General features: G+C 37.1%; 1 protein-coding gene across 9 annotated transcripts in view; it reads right to left on the reverse strand.

Moving 5' to 3' along the window:
• Window positions 1-25,623, reverse strand: part of ARHGAP29 (Rho GTPase activating protein 29) — an 80,621-nt gene that overhangs the window by 41,158 nt on the left and 13,840 nt on the right. For 7 of the 9 annotated variants that reach the window (XM_080656815.1, XM_080656816.1, XM_080656820.1 and 4 more), the window contains exons 2-3: window positions 21,238-21,474; window positions 7,562-7,696 (exon numbers count right to left, since the gene is read on the reverse strand). In XM_080656815.1, coding sequence (XP_080512941.1) covers window positions 7,562-7,696; window positions 21,238-21,442 — 340 coding nt within the window. In that variant the 5' untranslated portion in view covers window positions 21,443-21,474. The remainder of the gene's footprint in view (window positions 1-7,561; window positions 7,697-21,237; window positions 21,475-25,623) is intronic. The other 2 variants (XM_080656818.1, XM_080656819.1) reach the window with 1 other exon arrangement.

Consider the following 25,623-nt stretch of genomic DNA (forward strand, 5'->3'; position numbering starts at 1 on the left):
AAAGCACCTAGATAGAGTACAGTGCTTGGTAATTAGAAAACGTAAGTATCCTCATGTTCTATATCTATAGACAATTTGTACTTCATACAGTTGTTCCCATTCAGCCTGCATTTTTCACCCTGACTTTCTTCTCTATACATTATCCCCACAGAACCTCATTCACTCTCATACCTTTCAGGGAATGAATTCTTAAACTACCTGTCTAGTTTTAACCTCTAAGCTCCAGACCCACCTTTCTAACAGTCTGTTTTATATATTCCTTCCCCTACTTCACAGTTTTTACAATCTCAACGTGAACTAAACACTTTATCTTCCTTTCTATTCTGTCCCTCAAACCTACTATTTTCCATACATTCCTTAGTTCGTTAGCTTAGCTTTCAAAATGACTCTAAAATAAATTTCTTCTCCTTTCCATTCCCATTACTACTGATTTAGTTGAAAAGGCCACACTGTATACCTAGTTTGGATTATTAAACAGCCTGTTCATTGGTGTCTCTGTCTCTATTCTCACCCCACTATTAGTCCTATTTCAAAATCTCATCAGAATTTTTGTCCAGGTTCAAATAATTTTCTCCATTGGGTTCCCTACTAAGTCTCAACAGTAAGCACTAAGACACACAGAGTATATCTCTAAGAAATCACATAAATAGCTTTCATACTTACACCTGTTAGAATAGCAACTTTCAAACGTTTTTTTACCACCACCTTCAGTAAGGAAAACATTTTACATCATGACCAAGTATATCATCCTAATATATAAAAACCAGGGTCCGTAATGACCGAAGGCTCGACCGACCGGAAGTCAGTCCTGCAGTCAGTGCTGGGTTGCCGTGGCGGCCCAGCACTGACTGCCAAGGGGGCTGCAGATCAGGCCCAGAGAGAGGCGTAGAGAGAAAAGCAGGGTCTGATCCGTAGCCTCCATGGCAGCTGTTGATCAGCCCTTGCCTCTCTTTCTCCGGACCTGGCCAGCAGCCGTGCCTCTCTTTCTCTCCGGGCCTCCTCAGGGGCTGCTGATCAGCTCCGCCTCTCTGATCAGGCCCGGAGATAGGCCTGGAGATGCTGACTGGCATAGAAACTGACCAATCAGAACCAAATCTGGATAAACTGTGAGGAGCCAATGGCTGCCTAGGAGGCGGAGCTTTTGATGCTGACTGGCATAGAAACCGACCAATCAGAACCTAATATGGGTGAACTGTGAAGACAGAACGTAAGGTGGGGGCTGAGGAGGGGTTTTAAAGGCAATAGCTGTTTGGTATAAGCTGTAAGAAAGCGGTTCAATTTTTTAATGACCGGTTTGGCAGTATAGTGCATATGGCTGGCTATCAGTCCAGATATAGGGATTATGTATTTTTTCTGCCAAGAGCATCTCTTTCTGCTGAAAAAGGATCCCCCCCCCCCATTAAGCAATCTTATCCTATATAATCTATCTATACTAATAAAAGGGTAATATGCTAATTAGACCAGGTCAACCAGCCATCTTCTGGACGTCCGAATTCCTTCTGGACAAAACCATGGTGGGGGGGGCCGAGGCAGAGAAGGCAGTTGGGGGTGAGATCAGGCCAGCAGGGGAGGGCAGTTGGGGGTGAGATCAGGCCGGCAGGGGAGGACAGTTAGGGGTGATCAGGCAAGCAGAGGCAGTTAGGGGCGATCAGGCAGGCAGGCATGCAGGTGAGCGGTTAAGAACCAGCAGTCCCAGATTGCGAGAGGGATGTCCGACTGCCGGTTTAGGCAGTCGGACATCCTCCAAGGGGTCCCTGATTGGAGAGGGTGCAGGCTGGGCCGAGGGATCCCCCCACCCCCCCATGCACTGGGCCACTAGTATTCACATAAGTTATCTGTTATATAACATTTTTAAAACATCCTTAAGTCTTATTCAATGAGTGTTGCATTCTGATTTTCCTGTTCTATTCTCTTTCATACTTTAAAAATGCTGGTCACAGTCAACTAATTTGATGTCATAAAACAGGTATGAAGTTTGAAAATTACTGAATTAAAAGATATAATGGAAGGAAAATTTCACCATTTATATACGGGGAAAATACTGAGGGGGAAAAAAGCTACAAAATTTACAAAATGAAAACTTTTAAGTTGTTTCTAAAAAGAAAACTTGAAATGAAATGCATACTATATTCTCAGGCAGAAATGCTAAGTACATAAATTCTCTTTAATTTAATTTATAAATTTAACACAAATCACTCTCAAAATACCAAGATATTTTTTGGAACTAGACAAGGCAATTAAAATATCTTCACAGAAAAATAAATCCTGAACAAAAAGAATAATGGAAAGAGGAGCTACGCTTATCAGATAATAAAAACATACTATAAAACTACAATAGAGACAGTGTAGTACTGGCACATGACTTAACAAATCAATGGGACACAAAAAGGACCAGAAATAGATAGAAATATGTGTGACAATTCAGTGTATTTATATTAAGATGACATAACAAATCAGTGGGGAAAGATATATTATTTGATAAATTAGCTAGACATGGAGATACTCTAGAACATATCAAAGACTTATTTAATAAATGACACCATAAAAACTTTAGAAGAAGAAACACTGGAGAATACTATTATAATTTCAGAGCAGAGAAGTCTTTCCTAATTCCTAAAACCAAAAAACCATACAAGGGATTAATAAATTTAAGTGTAAAAATTAAAAAACACACACATGCAAATGAAAAGGTAAAAAACAAACTAAAGAAAATCTTCAACTTATATCAAAGATTAGGACTAATTCCACTTACACAGACTTTGTACAAGTCAATATTAAAAAAAAGACCAACCATCAGGAAAAAATGGGTAAAGGGTCAATTGACATAAAAGATGTACAAATGGCTCTGAAACATATAAAAAGATACTTACCTGAACTCAAAATGCAAGTCAAATCTACACTGATATACCAATTTTTACTGTAACTAGATATACAAAAGATTGGATAAGAAAGCTTTATAACCAACTCTGTTGGCAAAGGTGCAGAAAATCAGCCTTGTCAGCACTGCTATCAGAAGGGGAAATCTCTATTGCAGGATACTTTGGCAATATCCAAAATATAAATGCACACACATTCTCTGATCCAGTAACTACCTATATAAGAATTAACACTGAAGCAGTTTGTAACAGAAAAAAATGGAAAACAATCCAAACTCTATTAGTAATAAACTGGTAAAATAAATTACAGTACATCAATATAATGGATTACCATGCAGCTTTGAAAAAAATAAAATAACAAAAGAGTAAAGAGACCCTTTATGTACAGATAACTTAGAACAATAAGCAAGGAGCAGCATGCTATGATTTGTGCAAAAAGGAGGATAAAAAAGAGAACATATTGTATTTGCTTACATATGCATAATAAGATACACAAAAAACCAATAACAGCTGTTGCTTATCTAGGGAAAACAATGGGTGGCTAAGTATTTGAGGTAGAAAACTTCACCACTACATACTCTTTTACACTATTTCCATTATCAACTGTGTAAATCAGAGGTGAGGAACATCCGGCCTGAGGGCCGTATAAGGCCTGAAAATCATTTGATGTGGCCCTGCCAAGGCATTAGGGCTAAATTAAATGTTTTACCAAATATTGCAGGCTAATTTTTAAGATGATAATTTTGTATGGCCCGGGAATCCTATATAATAAAGAGGTAATATGCAAATTGACCATCACTCCAACACACAAGATGGCCACCCCCATGTGGAAAAAGATGGCTGCCCCCATGTGGACACAAGATGGCCACCACAAGATGGCTGGCAGGGGAGGGCAGTTGTGGGTGATCAGGCCAGCAGGGGAGGGCAGTTAGGGGTGACCAGACCAGCAGGAGAGGGCAGTTGGGGCAACCAGGGCTGCAGGGGAGGACAGTTGGGGGGGGGACCAGGTCTACAGGGGAGGGAAGTTGGGGGGGACCAGGCCTGCAGGGGAGGACAGTTAGGGGCAACCAGGCCAGCAGGGGAGGGCAGTTAGGGCTGACCAGGCCGGCAGGGGAGGGCAGTTGGGGGCAACCAGGCCAGCAGGGGAGGGCAGTTAGGGCTGACCATGCCGGCAGGGGAGGGTAGTTGGGGGCAACCAGGCCGGCAGGGGAGGGCAGTTAGGGGTGACCAGACCAGCAGGGGAGGGCAGTTGGGGGTGACCAGACCAGCAGGGGAGGGCAGTTGGGGGGGACCAGGCCTGCAGGGGAGGACAGTTAGGGGCAACCAGGCCAGCAGGGGAGGGCAGTTGGGGGCAACCAGGCCGGCAGGGGAGGGCAGTTAGGGGTGACCAGGCTGGCAAGGGAGGGCAGTTAGGGGTGACCGGGCCAGCAGGGGAGGGCAGTTGGGGCGACCAGGGCTGCAGGGGAGGGCAGTTAGAGGGTGATCAGCCTGGCATGCAGAAGAGGTTAGGGGCAATCAGGCAGGCAGGCAGGCAAGCGGTTGGGAGCCAGCAGTCCTGGATTATGAGAGGGATGTCCCAGATTGGAGAGGGTGCAGGCTGGCCTGAGGGACACCACCGCCCCATGCATGAATTTCGTGCACCGGGCCTCTAGTGATGTTATAAATATCCAAATGGCCCTTGGCAGAAAAAAAATCCCCCACTCCTGGTGTAAATAAATTGCCTATTAAAAATTAACTTTTCAAAACAAAAAGAAAACATGAGGCTTCTATAATTTTGGATATGTTAGTAAAGCTTATTTTTCTTTTTCATTTGCCAAATTTTAAATATAGGCCAAGCACAGATCATGAAGAATTTATATTACAAATGTGATTTAATTTAATTACAAATAAGACCAAAATATTTGTAAATACTAATGAAAATAAAAATACACAAGTACATAATCAATTACTGCATGCTGAAGATGTCTTTATCTACTTCAAAAATAAGCTGTATCTATCTCTCTTATCATATTCCAAATATTTCATCAGACTGAACTTCCTGCTTGGAAACAGGAGACACAGGAAATACAAATCACTACTAGAATGAAGGAGGAAAAGCTAAGGATTTTTCTTTTAAAGTTATTAAGAGGTAAATTTCACACTTAAAATATAAAATTAGAGGAGTCAGATTCCAATTTTTTACTTGTATTTAGAAGTGGAGGGATTTCATGCATTCAAACCTGCAGTAACACAAACAAGATTATACCGCTATTATTCTAAAATTGTTCTGCATTTATACGTAATTTTTTAACAGTTTGGTATATTTGCAAAATGCATTGGACTGTTAATATCTCCAAAGCAAGACAAGTCATAGTTGTTTTCTAAATGTAATCAGGGGGTTATGGCAAGACATTCTCCACATTCCTGACACTTTCTGATACAATAGTTTTCCTTTATGTTCTTCTTTTTAAAATAGAAATAAAAATGTGCCTTACAGATTTTTGAAAATATTAAAGTAGAAAGCTTATGAAAAATACTTAGACTGACACAAAATATACATTCAAAAATGATTTCTACCTCCCCCATGCCTGTCCAGGGTTGGAAAACTAAACCATTATCAAAAGAAAGAATTAAATAGGCTCTGATTTGACCTCAATTTTTTTAGGTCATTGAGTATTTTTCATTTGAGGTATCAAATATATTTTAGATGACCTCAAGAATAAGAGTGTGTGTGTGTGGAGGGGGGGGTATTTAAAAACAAACTTACAACAAATACAACATAATTTTTAAAGTTTTCTAGTCTCTAGTTTCATGGAATCCTATTAAACCAGAATAAGTTTCCCAACAAAGTAATCTTTTAAATTTCATCAAACACTAAAGTAAAATCCTAACAATAATCCCAAGGGTAAAGACAGTCATAGTGGGGAAATAATATTCAAAAGACTGCTTTACCACCAAAAAAATAAAATAAAATAAAAAAATCTTCAAGGCAGCTGAGAGGCCACTTTCTTCAAGTCTGTTTCTGGAATGTGGACACCAACCATGCACAAGCACACTCCTTCCCCAGGACATCCTGACTGCACACAATAGCTACTGACAACAATTGAATGAACTGTGGTTGCTATTTCCAAGCATGGAAATTTTACTATCTATAGACACAAATTTCCCTATCTAAGTTAAGTTAAATGGCACTTATAAACAGTCTATTTAAAAACAAATGTGGTTATTAAGCAAATTTTAAAAAGCCACAACAGAAGTTATCTATTTACTTTTTTTCCCCAGTACTTGAAATACAGAAAAAAGAGAACCACACAAACAGGACAGGTCTACGTCAAAAGTAGAGGAGGCAGTTCTTAAGTATAGACTGTTTTATTGAAAAGATTTTTTTTTTTTTGCTCTTCCTGCCTCATCCCTTGACACTTGCCATTTGCCCTCTCTAGATATTAGTGTGTTCACCAAGTATATATCATATTCTTCAACATCCAGAGTTCTTATACAAGCGCCTTCTATCACAGTCTCCACCACCACCCTCTCGCCCAGTTAATGCCTACTTTGCCTTTGAGAGACAGGACAGGTAATTCTGCTCCACAATGAAGCCTAGCCTTTCCTTTCCTTATTCAATCCATAGGGAGTCGCTTTTTATAGTTACTTTACTTGGATTCACATTACCTATCAGTGACACTTAACACTGAAGATCACTTCTCAGGACCTTGCACTTTTAAATTTCATGACACCTTTCTCCAGATCATCTCTTTACCTCTTAGGTGTTCCTCTGGTTCCTCTTATCTTCTGTCTCTGGGATCTCATACTCAATCCAATATTTATTCTGCACAGGCTGAGCTGGTATAATCCTCTTCCATCACCATTTAAACATCAACAACAACTCTCAAGTCCGTATCTTCAACTCCAAATTCCAACTTAACCCCTAATATTCAACCCGTGGTATGTTTCATCAAATCAACATCCATCCCCTCTTCTGTAACAACCATATTGTACATTGCCACATTCCAGCTTTTGCCTTAGATCAGACTGTCAATCCTCATCTAGCTCATTATTTCTAACAATCTCCTAAATTAACTCTGTGCCTCCAGTCTCATTTCTTCTCCAATACTCCCTTTACCTTCAATCCTTCTTATATACTGCAGCCCAGATTAACAAATTCTACTACTTCGGGGCAGCAAGTCATTTAACAGAGAATAATGTCCCAATTCTTGATTCTTTTAGCACATGCTTTTCACACACACACACACACACACACACACACACACACACACACACACCTCACACTTTACATAATGTCCAAATTAAGTCTTCTTTTTCTCCATTTGGTTCCCTAGTTTAAGTTTAGCCACTATAACTTTTCTAGCATCAACTGTCCTCACACAACAAGCTACGTTTGGTATACTAATAGCCTACTTCAAAAGAGTATGGACACTTTAAAAACTCAAACATTTTAAACATCAGTTGTGTAGTTTATTTCAGTTAGTATTTTTAAAGTGCTTTCTGCCAAAAAAGTTTTTGTTTTTAAGAGAAAGAGTTTTAGGCATGACAGTGAGAATATTAAATATTGAAGTACACAACATAACCCCTATCAGTACACATCATACAAATGTCACAAGAGGAGATGGCTCCGTAGTGATTATGAATGAAAATGTACCACTTGGAATTTTTGCCCTCACCAACCCACTTTTAATAATCTTTCTTACCTTTTACTTTTGCAGTAAGCATTTCTGCAGCATTCTGAAGATCAACAGAATTGAGGTTCTGATGTTTATTCATTACAGACTTTAAAACACGGAGAAGTTCATCCAGACGTATATGAATGACTTCTTTAAAACAGTCTTAAAAAAGGAAAAAAAAAATTAAATTTGATTCCAAAACCAAGTTTCAGGAATCTAAAGCATGAAAAATCATTCTGAAGCATATTTCAAGTAGAAGCATTGGTTCCACAATTTTTGCCTACGAATATTTCACTTCTTTTCTCACCATTGCAATTATATACGATTTATACAAATAGCCTTCAAAAAAAATTTAATCATTTTAGTTCACTAAGGATTTCAAGGCTCTCACAGTTATGGTCAATTTTCAGTTTTCTCTGCCTAAAATATGCTCTCCAGATTTCTGTTAAGGAAACTTTATATGGTACATTTTTCCTATCTTTGTGTTTTTATTCTAATATTCTTTTTTAATATATATGGTAACAGAGTTTGTGATATATTAACCAATATTTAAGAACATATAATTTATCATTCAAACCAAAATATTCTAGCCAATGAAAACAGGGGTGCTACTCATAATCATGACAGCACTTACAAGCATATTCCTGGGTCACCATTCCAGGCAAACCAAAAAGTAAAATCACCCTATAACACTTAAAACCCTTGAAATAATCCTCAAAAGTTTCAAGAAGACAACCACCTTAAATACAATACTCTGAGGTAATTTTCCTTTCTGCAACCTTACAGAGCACTAGTGTTTTATAATAGCACTTATTACTAGTAAGTGCTTCCTATGTGCTAGGCACTGTTAAAAGGACTTATCTCACTTAACTTTCACATTGATACTTATAGGCAGATAATTTTTAAATCTCTATTATACAGATGAGAAAACTGAGGCACACCTAAGTTCACCATGTTACTGGACTGTGAAACCAGAATTTAAATCATATAGTATAATTGTTGAAGCCACAAATTTTTTAAAATTACATTTTTTTTTTTATTGATTTTTAAGGATAGAGGGAGAAGCATCTATTGGTGCTTCTTGCAGGGGGTGGAGCCCACAACCCTGGCATGTACCCTGACCAGAAGTCAAACCAGCAATCTTTTGATACATGGGATGACACCCAACCAAATGAGCCACACTCTTAATGTTATACTGCTTCCCTATTGAAATAGCTTAAAAAACAAACAAAAAAAATGTTTTTCTAATAGTGTCATATTATAATTATACAATTAATTTTTTTCTGAAATGTTAAAAGATAATCACTAGAAAGAAAAACTGTACATAGGATAAAAAACAAAAACAAGATATTCTAACATCATCCATCAAATATTACATTCATTAGCAGCATTATCAAGAGAGAGAAATATGGCCTGGCTGGTGCGTCTCAATTGTTAGAGTGCCAGCCTGAGCACTGAAGGGTCTGGGGTATGATTCCCAGACAAGGGCACATACCTGAGTTGCAAGTTCGATCACCTGCCCTGGCTGGGGTGTGTGCAGGAGACAACCAATTGATGTGCCTCTCTCACCTCTCTCTCTCTCTCTCCCCCTCCTCCTTCCCTCTGCCTCCCTTCTACTCTTTCTAAAAATCGATGGAAAAAACATCCTTGGATGAGGATTAACAAAAAAGGAAAGAGAGAGAAATATGTAGGATAAGAAGAGCAAACAAGGCTGTGAGCTGTGTATATCACGGTGAAGAATACTCTAAGAGAAAGCACAGAAAAATAGTTCAGGTAATGATGGAAACAGAGGGAACAATGTCTTCAAGAGAAAATCTGACTAATTCAACCAACAAATTTTGATAGAAAAAAAAATACAGGGAATCAGATGCTAGCCTAAGTACTCTTGGAAATGAATAGTCTCTCTGATACTAAAGGCAAAGAAAATGCACATAAATACTGCACTCTGGCTGATAAAGTGTTTTCAATGAAGGTTCAGGTTAACAATTATGATACTGCTATACATGTATACTGGAACTGAACAATTGAGAAATGGACGGGAGATGGTGGAAGCCAGGTATCTCACTGTTGGAGTAGAAATTTACAATTAAGCAGGGGGAGGAAGCTATAATGATACGTGTGGTGATGGATTAGAGTTGGATATTTGAGTACGAATTCGTGTTTAGCTTAATACAGATATAGGTGGCTACATATAGAAATATTTCAAAATATGTGTTAGTATGTAGGTTAGTATACACACATTTCTTTGCTCTGTCACCTGAGAGGACCCAAAAGAAGTGATACTACAGAAATAACTATACACCTAGCACCCTGAGCTTAATTTTTAATAGCATTCTCCAATAAAAGGAACTAGGGCTCCTTTGAGATATTGGCTGATTTTTAGTCTGGGGCAGCAAATACATAAGATAAGTTAGGAGCATCTTGTAATACCAGAAAGTAAGAGCTTGAAAGAAACAGATCCTCATATTGAAGAGGTATGCTAAGAGTGCACAGGAGCCAACTGAAAGAGCTACCAATGGCCAAAGGTGGAATAATTTGAGCAACTAATAAAGTAGTACTAGATTATAATACCAGAGTATAAAGTAAATATCATGAGTCCATACTGGTACAAACAAATTACTGAATAAATAAATGAAAGAGAAGAAACAGTCTCTTGTACAGAAGAATTCCCAATAATTAATAGACATTTTGTCCCAAAAAGAGTGAAGCATATGCATAGTGACTTTCTTCTAAAGAGCAGAGTATGGAAGGAAGTAGAGTAGTACTTAAGACGAGTGATCATGGTCAACATCAACAGTGATAAATCATGTTCATAGTAAGTACTCTTGATAAGTGATAAAAATGGCACTTTACATCTGTTATCTTCCTTCCTCCCAATATCCCATAACCCCAGGCTAATCATGAGAAAACATCAGACAAATTCTAATCAAGGTGCATCCTACAAAATACCTAGCCTACATTCTTTAAACAGTCATGGTCATCAAAGTGAAGAAATCTGAGAAACTGTCTTGACCAAGGAGGGCCCACGGAGACATGACAATTAACTATAATAGGATAGGATCCTGGAAGAGACAATAGGGACAATTTTGGAAATCTGAATAAACTAAGGACTTTCACTAATAATGTATCATTATATCAAATATTAGTTCATTAACAGATGTGCCATACTAATTAATGTAAGATGTTAGTAATAGGAGACACTGGGTATAAGAATATATGGGAACTCTGTACTATCTTCTCAATTTTACTGAGCATCTAAAACTATTCTAAAAATAAAGTATTAAAAATGAAATGTAAATGGGAAAAGAATTTTAGAAATTTTATGTACTATTAAAATTTTTCCATAAATATATATTACTTTTATAACTAAAAATTCATTTACATATTTTTAATTCCTAGGGAAATGAGTGTATGAAGCTAGTTGCATAATTAAGTTATTAATTATCTTCATTAAATAAATGATCAATATCTACAGTATTTTCTCTGTTTTATTATTGTGGGTGTTAGTTCAGTTGGTTTACTTAGTTGAGGCAATATAGCTTAGTGGTTGGTTAAAAGCAGGTTCAAGGGAGGCAACCAATCAATGTTTCTCATATTGATGTTTATCTCTCTCTCACAAAAAAAAAAAAAAAAAAAAAAAAACAGCAACAAAAATAAACATATCCTTGGATGGGGATTTAAAAAAAAAAAGCATAGCCTCTAAAACCAGATAGCCTGAATCAGAATTCCAACTCTGTGGCTGAGAGACCTTAATCTAATTACTTAGCCCCCTCTGTGCCTCAGTTTTCTCACCTATAAAAGGAAGATAATGGTAGCTACTTCATAGGGTTGGTTGAATTAATCAGTTAAAACACATAAGTGGGTGGAACATAATAAGCCTCCATAAATGCTTACTGTTATTCTTATTACTAGTTTATGCAGCAGCAGAAACAGGTTAGTAACACAGGTTAGGTCTGAAATTAAACCTAGTAGCTTTGAAATGAAAGAAGTTTGTGGAAAACAGTAACATTTGACTAGTTATAAGAAATAACAATTACATTCTTTTCCCTATTTTGTACTGCAAAATCTATTCTTTGGCCTATAACTAAATGAAACTCTAATTTATGGTAATAATTCTGCCTACTTATCAAAACCAATATTTAGTGATTATCTAGTGTTATAAAAATGTATTGGATTCCTTATGAAACCTATGTTAGCTTAAAAAAAAAAAAAAAGATGGTCATTTCTATCCCCTACTCAGATGTTTCATAATAAAAGCTACAACTACCAATATACTTAGAAAATCCTGTAAAAATACGCTGCCTTATTTTGGGGTCTCAGGCCAAAAGAGCTTGATATTTGAGTGTCAACAACAACCATCAATATTCAAAATTAGTGTTGGATATTAAATAAGAACTACAAAATATTAATGGTGTAAGTGCTTAAATAAACCAAGGAAATAAATTCTGGTCTTCTCAGAGTCGAGAAAATTAAATGTTAAAATGAATATATTTCAAAAGTATTAAATGTTTTTCAATGTTCTTAGTTTTAATTTCTCAGACAGTAAACAGTAATAGATACAAGCCAATCAACAAAAACTCTTTGGGATCCTCAATAATTTTTAACATTAAAATTCTATGCTATGATTCTTCTCAAAAGGCACTGCAAATATCCCAATAACTATCACTTAACGTTCCTTTATTCCTACAAGGAAGCCCTTATAAACACATATTGAAGTTGTTTCAAATCAAAATACTAAAAAACAGTAACTGAGTTATTTAGTAAGAAATTTCAGAAGTAACTCATATTACCCTATAAATAACTCCAATTTCCTGTGATTGAATACACTTCTGAAGCCCATTAATAAACAAAAATGAACATGACAACCAGAGAAAATATTAATTACAAGATTCATAAACTTTCCTGTATTTTTTAGTAGAAGCGTCAACTACTAGCACATCACTATATCCTGATAATACTTCAGCTGGGACTTTTTTATTTTTTAGCAAATGTTCTTTTCCCTTATAAAAGAAAAAAGCTATCTCAAATTCTTTTTATGAGGCAAAAGGCTTCTTAAGCTGAAAGTTAACTTTTAAAAAAAAGTTTTAAGGAGTTTAAGTAGCTCCTTCAGCAACACAAAATATTCCCTCACCCCACCAAGCCCAGACAATGGTAGCAATGAGCAAAGCACAAAGCAGTAACTATTCTTCCCCAGTACAGAAGAAAGGTTAAGTGGCTAATTGGTATGGTAGAAAACAATAGATTTAGATCGAGAAATATAGGTTCCAATGCTTGATCTGCCATACTCCTTGAAATAACCTTATACAAAACTCTTCACTTCTCTGATCTCAGATTAATTATCAGTAAAATGGAATTAGTAAGAATGCCTGCACTAGTTACGGTAAAAAAAAAAAAAAAAAGCTGTGAATACCAAATAAATTAGCAGGAACAAAACCGCTTTATAGTCTTAATATAAACAGCTATTATTACTATTAAATCTGTAAGCCATTCAAACTAAATACCTTTGAAAACAGATTTGTCTCCCACAGAATTACATTCAATAACAGACTTATATACCAAGGTCCCACAATAATTTGGCTAATAAAAATAAGACATTAAAGTTAAGTATTAATTTCATTTTGTATATAAAATCTAAATTAGTAAATTACTTGGAAATAAAATCATAATTAAAGATATACTTTATAAAAATATTTCTATTAAGTTAAATTACAGTATTCAATTTAGTCCTATAACTAAATACAAATTAATTTTTAAATTTTATAGTGGCCCCATTGTAAATGTAATGAAATTTAATTTATACTACACAAAGGTATTGTATATGCGAATATAATAATGTTCAACCAAAATCTTAACACTAGTTATCCAGAATAGTAAAACTCCAGTATCCCAATGTTTGTTTGTTTACCTACCATCCCAGTAATATGGTAATCTGAATTTTAATTTGTCTCACTCATTTTTGCCATTTATTTTCAGCTTCATTCAGCTTATCAAGTGAAAACAGGTTAGCCAGCTCCATTTTTTTGGTTCTCATGTATTAACACAATACCACAGTGTTTATATTGCAAACACTTCATGGAAATACTTAAGTAAATATCCATGGTGTTTTCCTTGGTTTAAAAAAAAACCTTACAATTTTAAAAATCAGTCTTGTTAATTCAGCTTAACCTCTCTGGGAAAGCAATGAAAACAACAAAGAGGAAAAAATGTTTCAGAACTTATCACTAGGAAACTCCCTTTTTTGCTGTAATGACTTCTGAATTTACAGGATAAAAGTGAAGCATGAACAGCAGCCTTCTTTACCCAGCCTCTTGGGGATTGTAAAAATAACAGCTGACATTTTAAAACACTTATTCTAAGGACTTTATTTTTGTTAAATCATTTAATCTTCACAACAACCCAATGAGGAAGGTACTATTACCTCCTTTGAACACAAGTAGAAACTGAGGCACAGAGAAGATAAGTAACTTTCCCAGTGGCAGAATGAGGAGTCCACGTTAGGCATTCTAGCTCTAGAATTTGTGCTCTTAATCACTATAATATATATCAACATGGTTAAAGAAGTTATAGTTAATGATAATACTCTACAATCTGTAATTTAATAGGCTTTAAATTCTAATCAAATATGCCAGTTACTATTTTAAGTGGTGTTAAGTAAACCATTCTAGGCAAGTACAGAAGAGGACAGTAACTTCCTAAGAGCTGGCACATGTGTAATGAATGAGTTACCTGTATTTCATACTTTATTCCTCAAAGATTCAATCCATATTTTCTAGGCACTAAAATATAACCTATTAACATTCACATTAACCAATCCTAAGTTATACCCATTAGAAATCACTTCTTGAGAGGTTTACTTCTAAAAGAACACAGCAGAAAGGCATGTCTAAGACTTGCAACTTAACGTATCTAATATTTCACAAAATTTCTGGTACATTATAGAAGCCAAACATTAAGTATCGTCATCAATAGTCAAATTAACATTTACTGAAAGTTGTCTGAAATAAATTTACACATCCTCCCATATATTCACCATGGGGAAAATAGGTTAACCCAGTGGTGGGCAAACTCATTAGTCAACAGAGTGGCAAGCCGCATGTGGCTTGTGAGCCGCAGTTTGCCGACCACTGGGTTAACCCATAAGACAGGATTTCAATTAAGATTTGGGAAATTTATGCAGAACTTCCCTCTTTCAACAAAACATATTACTTAATGGCATTAAATTTGTTGTTTAACGCTTTTTGTACAATAAAATTTGCTCTAGAAAGTTAACATCTCTCTCTTCTAACTATACAGTAGTTCTATCAAATTTAGGATCTAGAATTTATTAGAAGCTATCATTTATGAGATCAGTCTTATTTTTACAAATAAAAGTGATACGCTCTTAAATTAGAAAGCACTTCTTAAAAGTAAGAGAACTACTTTATCGGAAACTGATGATAGCTTTATCTCCCTTTCTAGCCTATTTAAAAACAAAACAGAAAAACAAGACACCATTTTCACAAGACTAAACTTTCATTACAATACATTTTAAAAATAGTGTCATATAATCAATATACTCTAAGAAATATTAAACTGCTGACCTTCAAATATCTACATATATAAAAGCCTAAGTGACCTTTAGGACCGAACGACCAGAATGACTGGAACAACCAGTCGACCAGTCGCTATGACACGCACTGACCACCAGGGGACAGACGCTCAATGCAGAAGCTGCCCCCTGGTGGTCAGTGTGCTCCCAAGCCAACCTCCCGTGGCCAGCCGGCGGAGTCAGCATCCGGCATTCATTCCTTCTGCGCCTGGCCCGGTGACTGTCGCCTCCTCTCCTGACCCCACCGGGGCCTTTGGCCCCGGGCTGGGACAGGAAACTGGGGGTGGGTAGTGGCGGATGTGGCCCCTTTCCCAGGGGGCGGGGGCGAGGGCCGGCTCCCTCCTTGGGGCTGGCGGCTAACCTCCCGCTCCCTGTCCCTCCCCCTGGCCGGCAGGACCCCATCAGCCCGCTGCCCGCCCACTGTGGTGGTGGCACAGTGGTGAGGGAAGGAGGAGGGGGGGAGGCGGGGAACCACATGGTGGCAGGGCACCAGCATCCGGCGTCTGATCCTTCTGCGCCCGGCCCGGCAACCGTCGCCTCCTCTCCCGACCCCACCAGGGCCTTCAGGCCGCAGGCTAGGATGGGGAGCCAGGGGTGAGTGGTGGCAGACACGGCCCATTTCCCAGGGGCGCTGAGGGCTGGCTCCCTCCTCAGGGCCCCGTCTCTCCCCCGGGCCGGCAAGTCCCAATCAGCCCACAGTCCCTCCCCCTGTCTAGCAGGCCGCAATCAGCCCCGGCCCTGATCAGCCCTGATCATCGGCCAGGCCTAGGGACTCCACCCATGCACGAATTCGTGCACTGGGCCTCTAGTATTTTATAATGACAGTGGAGACTTCCAAGCACTAAGTATCAGAAAAAATATGTAATCTGAACTATTCTTTCTAGCCCAATTAAAAAGCCTTGCACTTTTCAAATTCCCAAATTTTGTGTTCCACCTGGGAATGGGGAGATGTGTCATGAAGACAGTTTAAGATTACTGTATAAACTAGAAGATTTATGAATCTGTTCTTTGAAATTCATAACACATTATTCCTCAGGGGTGACACCATAAACCTGAATTGGTACTTACACTGTGTGTGTATGTGTGTGTGTGTGTGTGTGTGTGTGTGTGTGTATTTTAATTCTCACTCCTTTTCCATTGATTTTTAGAGAGAGAGTGCGAGAGAGAGGGAGAAAGGGAAAGACAGAGAGAAATATCGATGTGAGAGAAACACATCGATCGGTTGCCTCCTGCACATGCCCTGACTAGAGCCCAGGCCAGGAGGAACCTGCAACCGAGGTACATGCCTTTAACTGGAAATGAACCCAGGACCCTTCAGTCCACAGGCTGATGCTCTATACACTGAGCCAAACCGGCTAGGGCACACAGCACATATATTAATCTGCAATGTTATATTTAAACACAGAGGACATATGTTTAATTCAGTGCCTTCAGCATTTTAACGTAAGATGCAAAATTTTCCCCTGTAATTATTCATAATGCACCCTAATAACACAGGATAGAGATCTAAACTTCAAATTCCACATCTGCTACTTGTATAAGGGAAACCTCCTCCTGGAAATAAATAGTGGACAGAAAGAATTAACAACTCTATCACTTGCCCTATCAAAGCAAATGTTTTCACAGTCCTCTGAACTCTCACATTAAGCTCTCTATTTTTATTTGTAAATAAAAACAGTAGAGGCAAACTGCAAACATATCTTAACCCTGTTAAGGGACATGGGGCTCTTTGGTAAACATCTATTTTCTTAATCAGTTCTTCAACAACTACTGCAATTTTAGCTTTACATTCACACTTGGAAAATTTTCATAAATATCACACTTAAAATCTATACTAATAAAAGGGTAATATGCAAATTGGTCAGGATGCCTTCACAGTAATGACCGAACAGCAAGCTGCGTGGGGCGACCAGGCCGGCAAGGGGATTAGTGAGGGACGACCAAATGACTGAACAGCAGGCTGTGTGGTGACCAGGCCGGCGGGAGGGGAGGGGGGGGCAGTGAGGGGCGACCAAATGACCAAACAGCAGGCTGCGTGGGGCGACCAGGCCGGTGGGGGGGAGGGGCAGTGAGAGACAACCAGGCCGGCAGACGGGGGCAGTGAGGGGCGACCAGGCCGGTGGGGGGGGGCGGGGAGGGCAGTTGGCAGCAACCAGGCCGGCAGGGGGGGCAGTTAGGGGCAATCAGGCAGGCAGGCAAGTGAGCAGTTAGGAGCAAGCGGTCCTGGATTGTGAGAGGGATGTCTGACTACTCGGGCCTAAACTGGCAATCAGATGTCCCCCAAGGAGTCCCGGATTGGAGAGGGTACAGGTTGGGCTGAGGGAACCCCTCGACCCTCATGCACAAATTTTGTGCACCACGCCTCTAGTAATTATCATAAAACTCACATTTTAAAAATCCTATAGAATAGTAGGATGTGGATGCCCCCTAAAATGCATTATGTACTTTGAAAACAAATACTTAGCTGTCTTCTTCAGCCATGAACTGTCAATATTCAAAACAATGTAGAATCTCCAACTCCAATCAAATTTTGAATCACAGAATTATAAAACTGATAGCATCTGTTATAAGCACTTTATTCTTAAAAAATTATTAAATGACTTAAGCCATATTCCAAAACTAATCAGTAAAAAACCTAGGCCTAGAACCTAAATCATGCGTTTTCTTTCCAGAACTCTTTCTGTCATATCCCTTACTACTTATTCAACCAAGTTGTATAACCTGGCTGGAAATTGATCTGCTTGTTCAAATCAGAGGAGGGCATGAAAACTATACCCTCTAAAGGCAACTTAAGGAAGAAGAATCCAAACAGACCGCAAGAGTACCTATTTCTAGGTAAATTTTTCTCAAATTTGCTCCCATAACAATTTTCTAGGTTTCCTTTTAATGCTATAGAAATCAAAAATATTTATAGAACAAGAATTCATCTCAATTTTTCAAGACTGATGAAGACTAAATGTCTATACCAGCACTGTTCAATAAAAATTTCTGCAATGACGGAAATTTTTATAACTTCACTGTCCAAAATGCTGTGGCTAAAAAGCACTTGAATGTGGCCACGGCAACTGAGAAGCTGAATTCTTTATTTTAATTGAATTTACTTAATTAAAGTTAAGTAGTCACATGTCTAGAGGCTACCATATTGGATAGTGCAGACCTAGATAATCCCCAGTGAAAACAATTGGCTAATGAAATATGAAAACTGAACAGTGTTTCTACAGAGTACCTGCCATGTGCAGCAGGTTAGACAGAATGGAAAGAAACATAATTCTGCATTCGTGACCTCTGGATTCCAAACGAAACCACTATTTACCAGCATTAAGGGGTTGATGAAATCACATAACGTATGTTATACATACAATTCATCTGTGAAATGGGGCTAAAAGTACCTGTCTTTGTGGGGACTGTGTGATTCAATACTGCTTGTATGTAAAAGTACTCTGTAAAAGGTAAAGTCTAGCCTCAACAATATGATTGAACACCTGAAGCAATAGTCAAGTGGTTTGGACATCATTGCTTCATGACAAGTAAAGTATATAAAGAATATGGCATTCAATTCACACCAAAAGGTGATTTAACTATATACCTACATTCTATGCTCTTAAAAGCTAACTTTTTAGCTGTTTAACAGCCCACTGATATGAATTAAAAGATCATAAACAATGACAAAAATTTGCCATCCTTTCTCTTAACACATTAAGCGCACAGTCAGTCACTGGTGACTGACACTATACTTTCCGTCCGGAAGACAAAACAGGCTGGGCACTTAACGTGTTATGGAGGCAAAGACAAAATATTGGCAAGGCCACTGACAAGGCTCCCTCACTACCAAAGAAAAACAGTGAAACAGCTCTTTGCTGTCTGGCCATAATTTACAACTATAATGGTACTAAAGAATAGAAGTCTAGGGATATTTCTCAATACTCAGAATACAAAAGAATGGACTATGTCTATTCTATGTATAGAGACATATGTAATAATATCACCTTAAAGAGTTATAGAATTTTAAATGTTTTACCTGCTTTCCTGAAGATTATATTTCTTATAATAATTTTATTTGATAAATTACAAGAAATAATTGTACTCTAACAGGCTGAAAACCATGACCAATATTAAAAGCAAGCATATTATGTAGTTCTTCTTTTCATTTATAATGAGGTTAATTTATATGTTATACACTAGAGGCCCGGTGCATGAAATTTATGCATGGGGGTAGGAGGGGTCCCTTAGTCTGGCCTGCACCCTCTCCAATCCGGGACACCTTGGGGGATGTCCGACTGCCAGTCGGACATCCCTCTCACAATTTGGGACCTCTGGCTCCTAACTGCCTCTGCCTGCCTGCCTGACCACCCCTAACCGCCTCTGCCTGCCAGCCTGATCGCCCCTAACTGCTCTCCCCTGCTGGCCTGATTGCCCCTAACCACCTCTGCCTCGGCCACCGCCACTGTGGCTTTGTCCGGAAGGACATCCAAAAGATGTCTGGTCTAATTAGCATGTTATGCTTTTATTAGTATAGATACTCCCTTGTTTAAGGAAAACAGACAAAAAAGGTTCTATCAACTCAAATAAACTAAATAGTATATTTCCAGATTTTGATAATGATCCGAAGGCAGAAAAACACAAATTCTTGTCAAATCCAAGATTTATTCTGAGATGGCATACATATATCCTTTTAACTCTGATTGAAGAACCAAGCATTAAAATCAATCCAAAGGTAAATAATGAAAATTCTCTGACCATTGCTTACTAATGAGAGTTGGTTATCCAAAAGAGTTATTTTACATTTTTCAAGTAGTTTACCAGCCATAAATGGCAAGCTTTTTTATTATCAATAATATAATTGAGTATTTAAATTCTGAAGTACTGATTTTCTTATTGGAAGGATAGTAACCTTACAGCTTTTTAATATTAAATTTCCATGAAAAATATATTTTCATACACATACTTTTATCTCAAGGGGTAGTCTCCTTTGGCTATTTTATATGTATTACCATTTTTTTTCTTTTTTCACTTAAGATCAGCTTTTAATTATCTTTCTTCCTAATCTCTCAACTATCTATTAACAAATTAAAAGTAATAAAAATATATACAAATATACACATACACACATATATAGTCTTAAAAGAATGACTTACGTAATTGTTGTTTTAAAGAAAATTCAAATACTAAAATTTCAAGTGGTTATTTTGGGCATTTCAACCTGAAAAATTAGTTAGGCTAGAATACACTCTTAAGTCAATATTTAAAACAAGGTATGGCTTTAGTTTCTGTTTATCAGAAAATAAATATTTAACTTATATACACAGAAAATATTTATTGGAATCTTACTAATGTCTGTGAAACACCTGGAGGTCTCTTATAAGTAACACTAGGTATCTTCATTTTCCACATCCGGACAAACCATTTTCAAACATAGAAATTAGGTGCTACTTATCACAGGAGAACAGAAGCTGTATCTTTATTATCATTGCCATCAAATTTATATATTAAAGAGGCACTAAAAGTTGAAAGACTTAGGTACTAAGATGTGTATAGCTCCTTATCTTTGAAGAATCAAGTCTGGTGCTCTATTATTCATATATACTGGTAACTAGACAGAGAATAAATTCTTGATTCTCCCTTAATTGAAGAAGCAAACTGAAGAACAGCAAAACAGAATTAAGTTTGAGAAAAAAGTTTCACTCAAATGCAGTGATTTTTAGATTAGATATTAGGAACAATATAGAAAACCAAACCTAGGCAGAAGTATCAACAATGTAAATGATAAACATAAGTCTGCTTATTAAAGACCACTCAATATACTGTTACTATTAAGAAGGTTAAAATTCCAATGATCTAAAATTTCTTATGTCAAGTGGGCCCAACTGTTAAGAACCCAAGACCTATTTTTGTTTTTTGTATTCTTATTCCTTTACAATTACCAAAATTCCTATAATGTATCTGATTATAAAATAGTTTACACTGTAAACATCAAATATTTGAGGAGGGGGGCTATAATAATTATAGAAGAATACCCTATTTCTACCACTGTGTACACACTTATCTGTAACTAGGCTGGCATTTAAAATTTTACAAACTATCCAGTAAGTATGCTAAGAGAAAATAGTTGACAAACCTGAAAGAATAGCTTCTTTCAAATACAATAGCATATGGGAGAACTTCCTGATATCATTCACCAACTCCTTGATGTAATCCGGATCAAAAATGGAGTTGGAACTTACAGACTTGAGCCCCATTTCAGAAGTTGTAACATCAGTAGAGAGCTGGCCTGATGACAAAACATGTTTTTTCTTTGTCTTTTTCTGTTTGTGAGCAATCATCCTTTCATATATCAGTCAGAAAAACTGAAATCCTTAAAGGGGTGAGAAAAAAAAGAGAAACACAAATACCACATCAACCAGGGGGAACATTCTACTAGGTTTTCACAAGTAGCCCAAAGCCCACCTCAGTATTACATTAAAACCAACCACCACAAACACTGCACTCTACAACTACTAATATTAGCAACTTCTATTTATTAAGTGCCAGTAATCTTGACAACTTTATGATATGCAAACTACTATCTTCATTTCACACTAGAGGCCTGATGCACGAAGATTCGTGCAAGAATGGGCCTCCCTTCCCCTGGCTGCCAGCACCGCCTTTGCTCCGGCCTGGAGCTGCCTTTCCGCCTTCCCACACTGCCCAGAGGCCCGGAGCGGCTGGGGCAGTGCGGAACGCCTGCGTCCCGCCCCCAGCTGCTGAACGCCTATGTATGCAAATTAACCCACCATCTTTGTTGGGTTAATTTGCATATGCACTCCTGATTGGCTGGTGGGCGTCACGAAGGTATGGTCAATTTGCATCTTTCTCTTTTATTAGTGTAATGTTAAAGAACCTGAGGTTTGGAGGTTAAATAATTTATCTGGGCTCTTAGCTGATAAATGATGAACTTTTACTTAAACCCAGAACTGCCTTGTCATCTAAATCCATGCTCTTAATGCCTGGTATAGAATTTTTGTAATTTTAAAAAGTTATCCTGAAGTGTCATTTAGTGGAAGGACATATCTCCCTCCATGACATCACCTTCAAAAATAAAGATGAAATATGAGTTTTGAAAAAATAAAAACCTGTTTTCAAAATCCCTCTGTGTTGGATGGACGTTTCTATACCATTGTCTTTTAATTCTTATAATCTAATGAGGTAGGTATTGTCAGAATGTTATTCCCAAAGTAAAGAGATGATTAATAGCCTTTCTAAATGTGTTACCTGTACAATTTGCTTACAGGCTGTGTGTTTTAGGACTAAAAGGAAACACAAAATTAAAAGACTTCATATGACGTCCTGGTCGGTGTGCTCAGTTGGTTGGGCATCGTCCCATGCACCCAGGAGTTGCTGGTTCAATTCCTGGTCAGGACACATGCCCACATGCCCGCGTTGCATGCTCTATCCCAGGTAAGGGACACGCAGGAGGCAGCCACTTGATGTTTCCCCTTTATCTCTCCCTCTAAAAATCAATAAAAAATATATATTTTTAAAAAGACCTCATATGATAAAACATCTAATCCTAGCACATAATTGGAACTCAATAAAACTCTTTGTTTCTGATTCATGTTTTCATCTTACCTTTCCAGAAGAAAAAGTCCTAATTTTGTTTGTATCTCTTGGAATCAAAAAGGAAATGACTTGTGGAATTAAATTATCTCAAACATCATCATTAAAACATTTTAAAAATATTTTGGCTTGAATATTTGGATACTTTCAAAACGGAAGAACTACTAGGGACTTCTGTAAAATTTACACAAGTTTTATGTAATATTCATTTCCAGGTCACGTGTAAGATATATTATTGTATCATTTACTCCTTCCTATACCTCATCTAACTCTATATTTTTCTTCCTAATCTATTTTTAAGTTATCCACTTCTATCTCTACTACCACTCTAGATGAATTACTATCATTTTTTGTCTGAGCTACTGTCACTAATTTCCTAAGGATCTGTCCACATCATTCTTTTCCCACTCCAAAGTGTTGAGTACACTTTTCAAAACATGAATCTCATCATGTCATGTCTCTGCTCAAAACTCTTCCAAAGGATGAGTAAGGAGCTATCGTGCACTACAAGGCTCAGCATGAGATATGTATGGGTCCTAAATACCTCTGCAATGTCCTCTAGAGTCAAGATTCCTAGTCAACACTCTCAACACTCCTGCCACACACACTTGCTTCTCATCCTTCCAACAGTGTTTATTTACTGTGACCCACAGTAAAAAATAATTTTATATTACGGGCCAGTACACACATTAAGCATATTATGTTTTTATGTGGTGTTATGTGTAAGAATACAGAAAACAGATCTGACTAAGGAGCCAGGCGATAGGAGCCAGATCAGATGATCTCTATTCTACTCCATTCATTTTTTAAAATGCTGGTTGCAACCCACCAAATTGGTTTCACACTCATAATGGGTCCATGACCCTACAACTTTAAAAAACACTGACTGTTTGACTCAGTATCCAATCTCTATACAGTTCCATTTGCCGAACTATTCCTTTTCCTTTGTTTACTCATTCTAATCTCAGCTCAAAGATCACTTCCTCAAAGAAACCTTCCTGGACCACCCCTGCCCCTATAATCACCACCACCACCACCAAACTAGAGCAGAATCTCCTATTAGAGATACTTTATAGTATCTTATACTTTTCATGAACTTTCCTATCTAGATGATAATCTCAAGGAAATCAAGACCACATCTGTTTGCTAACCATTTGTTATCTATTCACAGCACAGTATGTGGCATATGAGGGATGAAATATAACTATTTGCAGAATGAAAATGAGCTTATAAATTTATAAAGTTTTAAATAACTTTTATAGAAGCAAAAATGGTTAACTCCAGATTGTTGCAGTGTTTTAATTGGAAAATATCAATGGTTTTTTAAAACTTGTCTCTAAAGCAGTACCTTAAAAAAACAAACCCAAAAACAAAACAAACAAAAAAAACTCCAAGCATATGAAATTTAATAAAGGCAAGATTATATAAAACTGAAATCAAAGTTGGAGTTCTATGATTGTTTCTCTACCTCTGATTATTAAAGTGTCCTAATACTTCTTTTATAGTTCCTTTATTGAATAATCTTTTTAATCTCAAATTACTTGAGAATGTAATTCCTACACTTAAACTAGTTTCAAACCTATCTAACATTGACCCTTAAGTGTGTAGATAATTTCTAAAATGAATGTAGGACAATTTTTAAAGCACTTTTATTAAGTCTTCCCAATAACAAGAAACCCAAAACAGTCAAGTGCCGCCTTATTTTGGCAGTTCTTTTACACATCACTAATTAAGACTATTAACCTAACATCACTTTTACAGCTTATTTAATGAAGTCATTCTGATTAATTTTGACAGCTTTTAGTTTAATAAATTAGAGAACTGGTTGTTGTCATTGGTAAAAGGGTGGTTATAAAAATTAAAGACATATCAAAAGTTCTAAATAAAACAATTCATTTATCTCAACAACAAAAATTTACTTTAAACAAGTGCCATATTAGTAACCCAAAGTTGTAAAGTGTTTTAAAACTGCTTAAACATTTTTAGTCAAGAGTAAGAAAATCTATAAACAAAAAACAACCATGAGGAAAGAACTAAAAAAGGTTATACGCTACCTCTAGTCAGCATTATGGTGAGTAATATACTAATTTTGTTATACATACTTTACTACTTTTCATATTTCAAATTGAAAAAATTACAGGTGAAAAATTTTTAATAACCAAGTTAATTCAAGCTTTCATAAAATTAAACTATGATAATGAGAAAGTTTGGTGGATATACACTTTCCAAGATCATCCACACTACTTTCCAATGTCCCAAAATGAACACCCTCTAGTTGGTATAATATAAAATGTATTATGTAACTAATTGCAAGTGGTAATTTAATTAAATGAGGTAATAATATGGAAAACACTTAGCACAGTGCCTGTCTCATCCTGAAGACTCAATAACTGTTAGCAGTGCTTTGTTGTGGGAGATTATTTTTTAACACAAGTAATGAACAAGATGTGCCTTCACTACAATATATCTGAAGACTGTGAGCAAGAAATATAGAACTAGGAACAATTCCAGAAACGTAACTGACCTTATGGAAACCTACTAAATCGCTTCTAAGTGAAGTTGAACTGTGCCAATAGATTGTTGAGCAAAATATCTGTGAAACTCTCCTTAAATGCATCGCTTTAAACTCCGAGCCATCAACATTAAAAACGTGCTATATCCACTTCTCAAAGAACTTTGTAGCAAACAGAAAATTACTGTGCAAAATACTTTATTATGTTCTAAATTCTAAGTAATGTGCATTAGAAATGTGAACACTAACTTCCAGGACCCTGGGAATGTGGTTTTTCCAAGACTTCAGTAGTCTGTGTTAATGTCAGATGCCCAATATACCCCCTCAACCCCTGCCATGTATCATTATAGAAGTATTTTCATTTTAAGCCCTGGGCTGACTGAGGTATAAAATTGC

Source organism: Plecotus auritus (genome assembly GCF_963455305.1).
Source record: "Plecotus auritus genome assembly, chromosome: 2".
NCBI lineage: Eukaryota > Metazoa > Chordata > Mammalia > Chiroptera > Vespertilionidae > Plecotus > Plecotus auritus.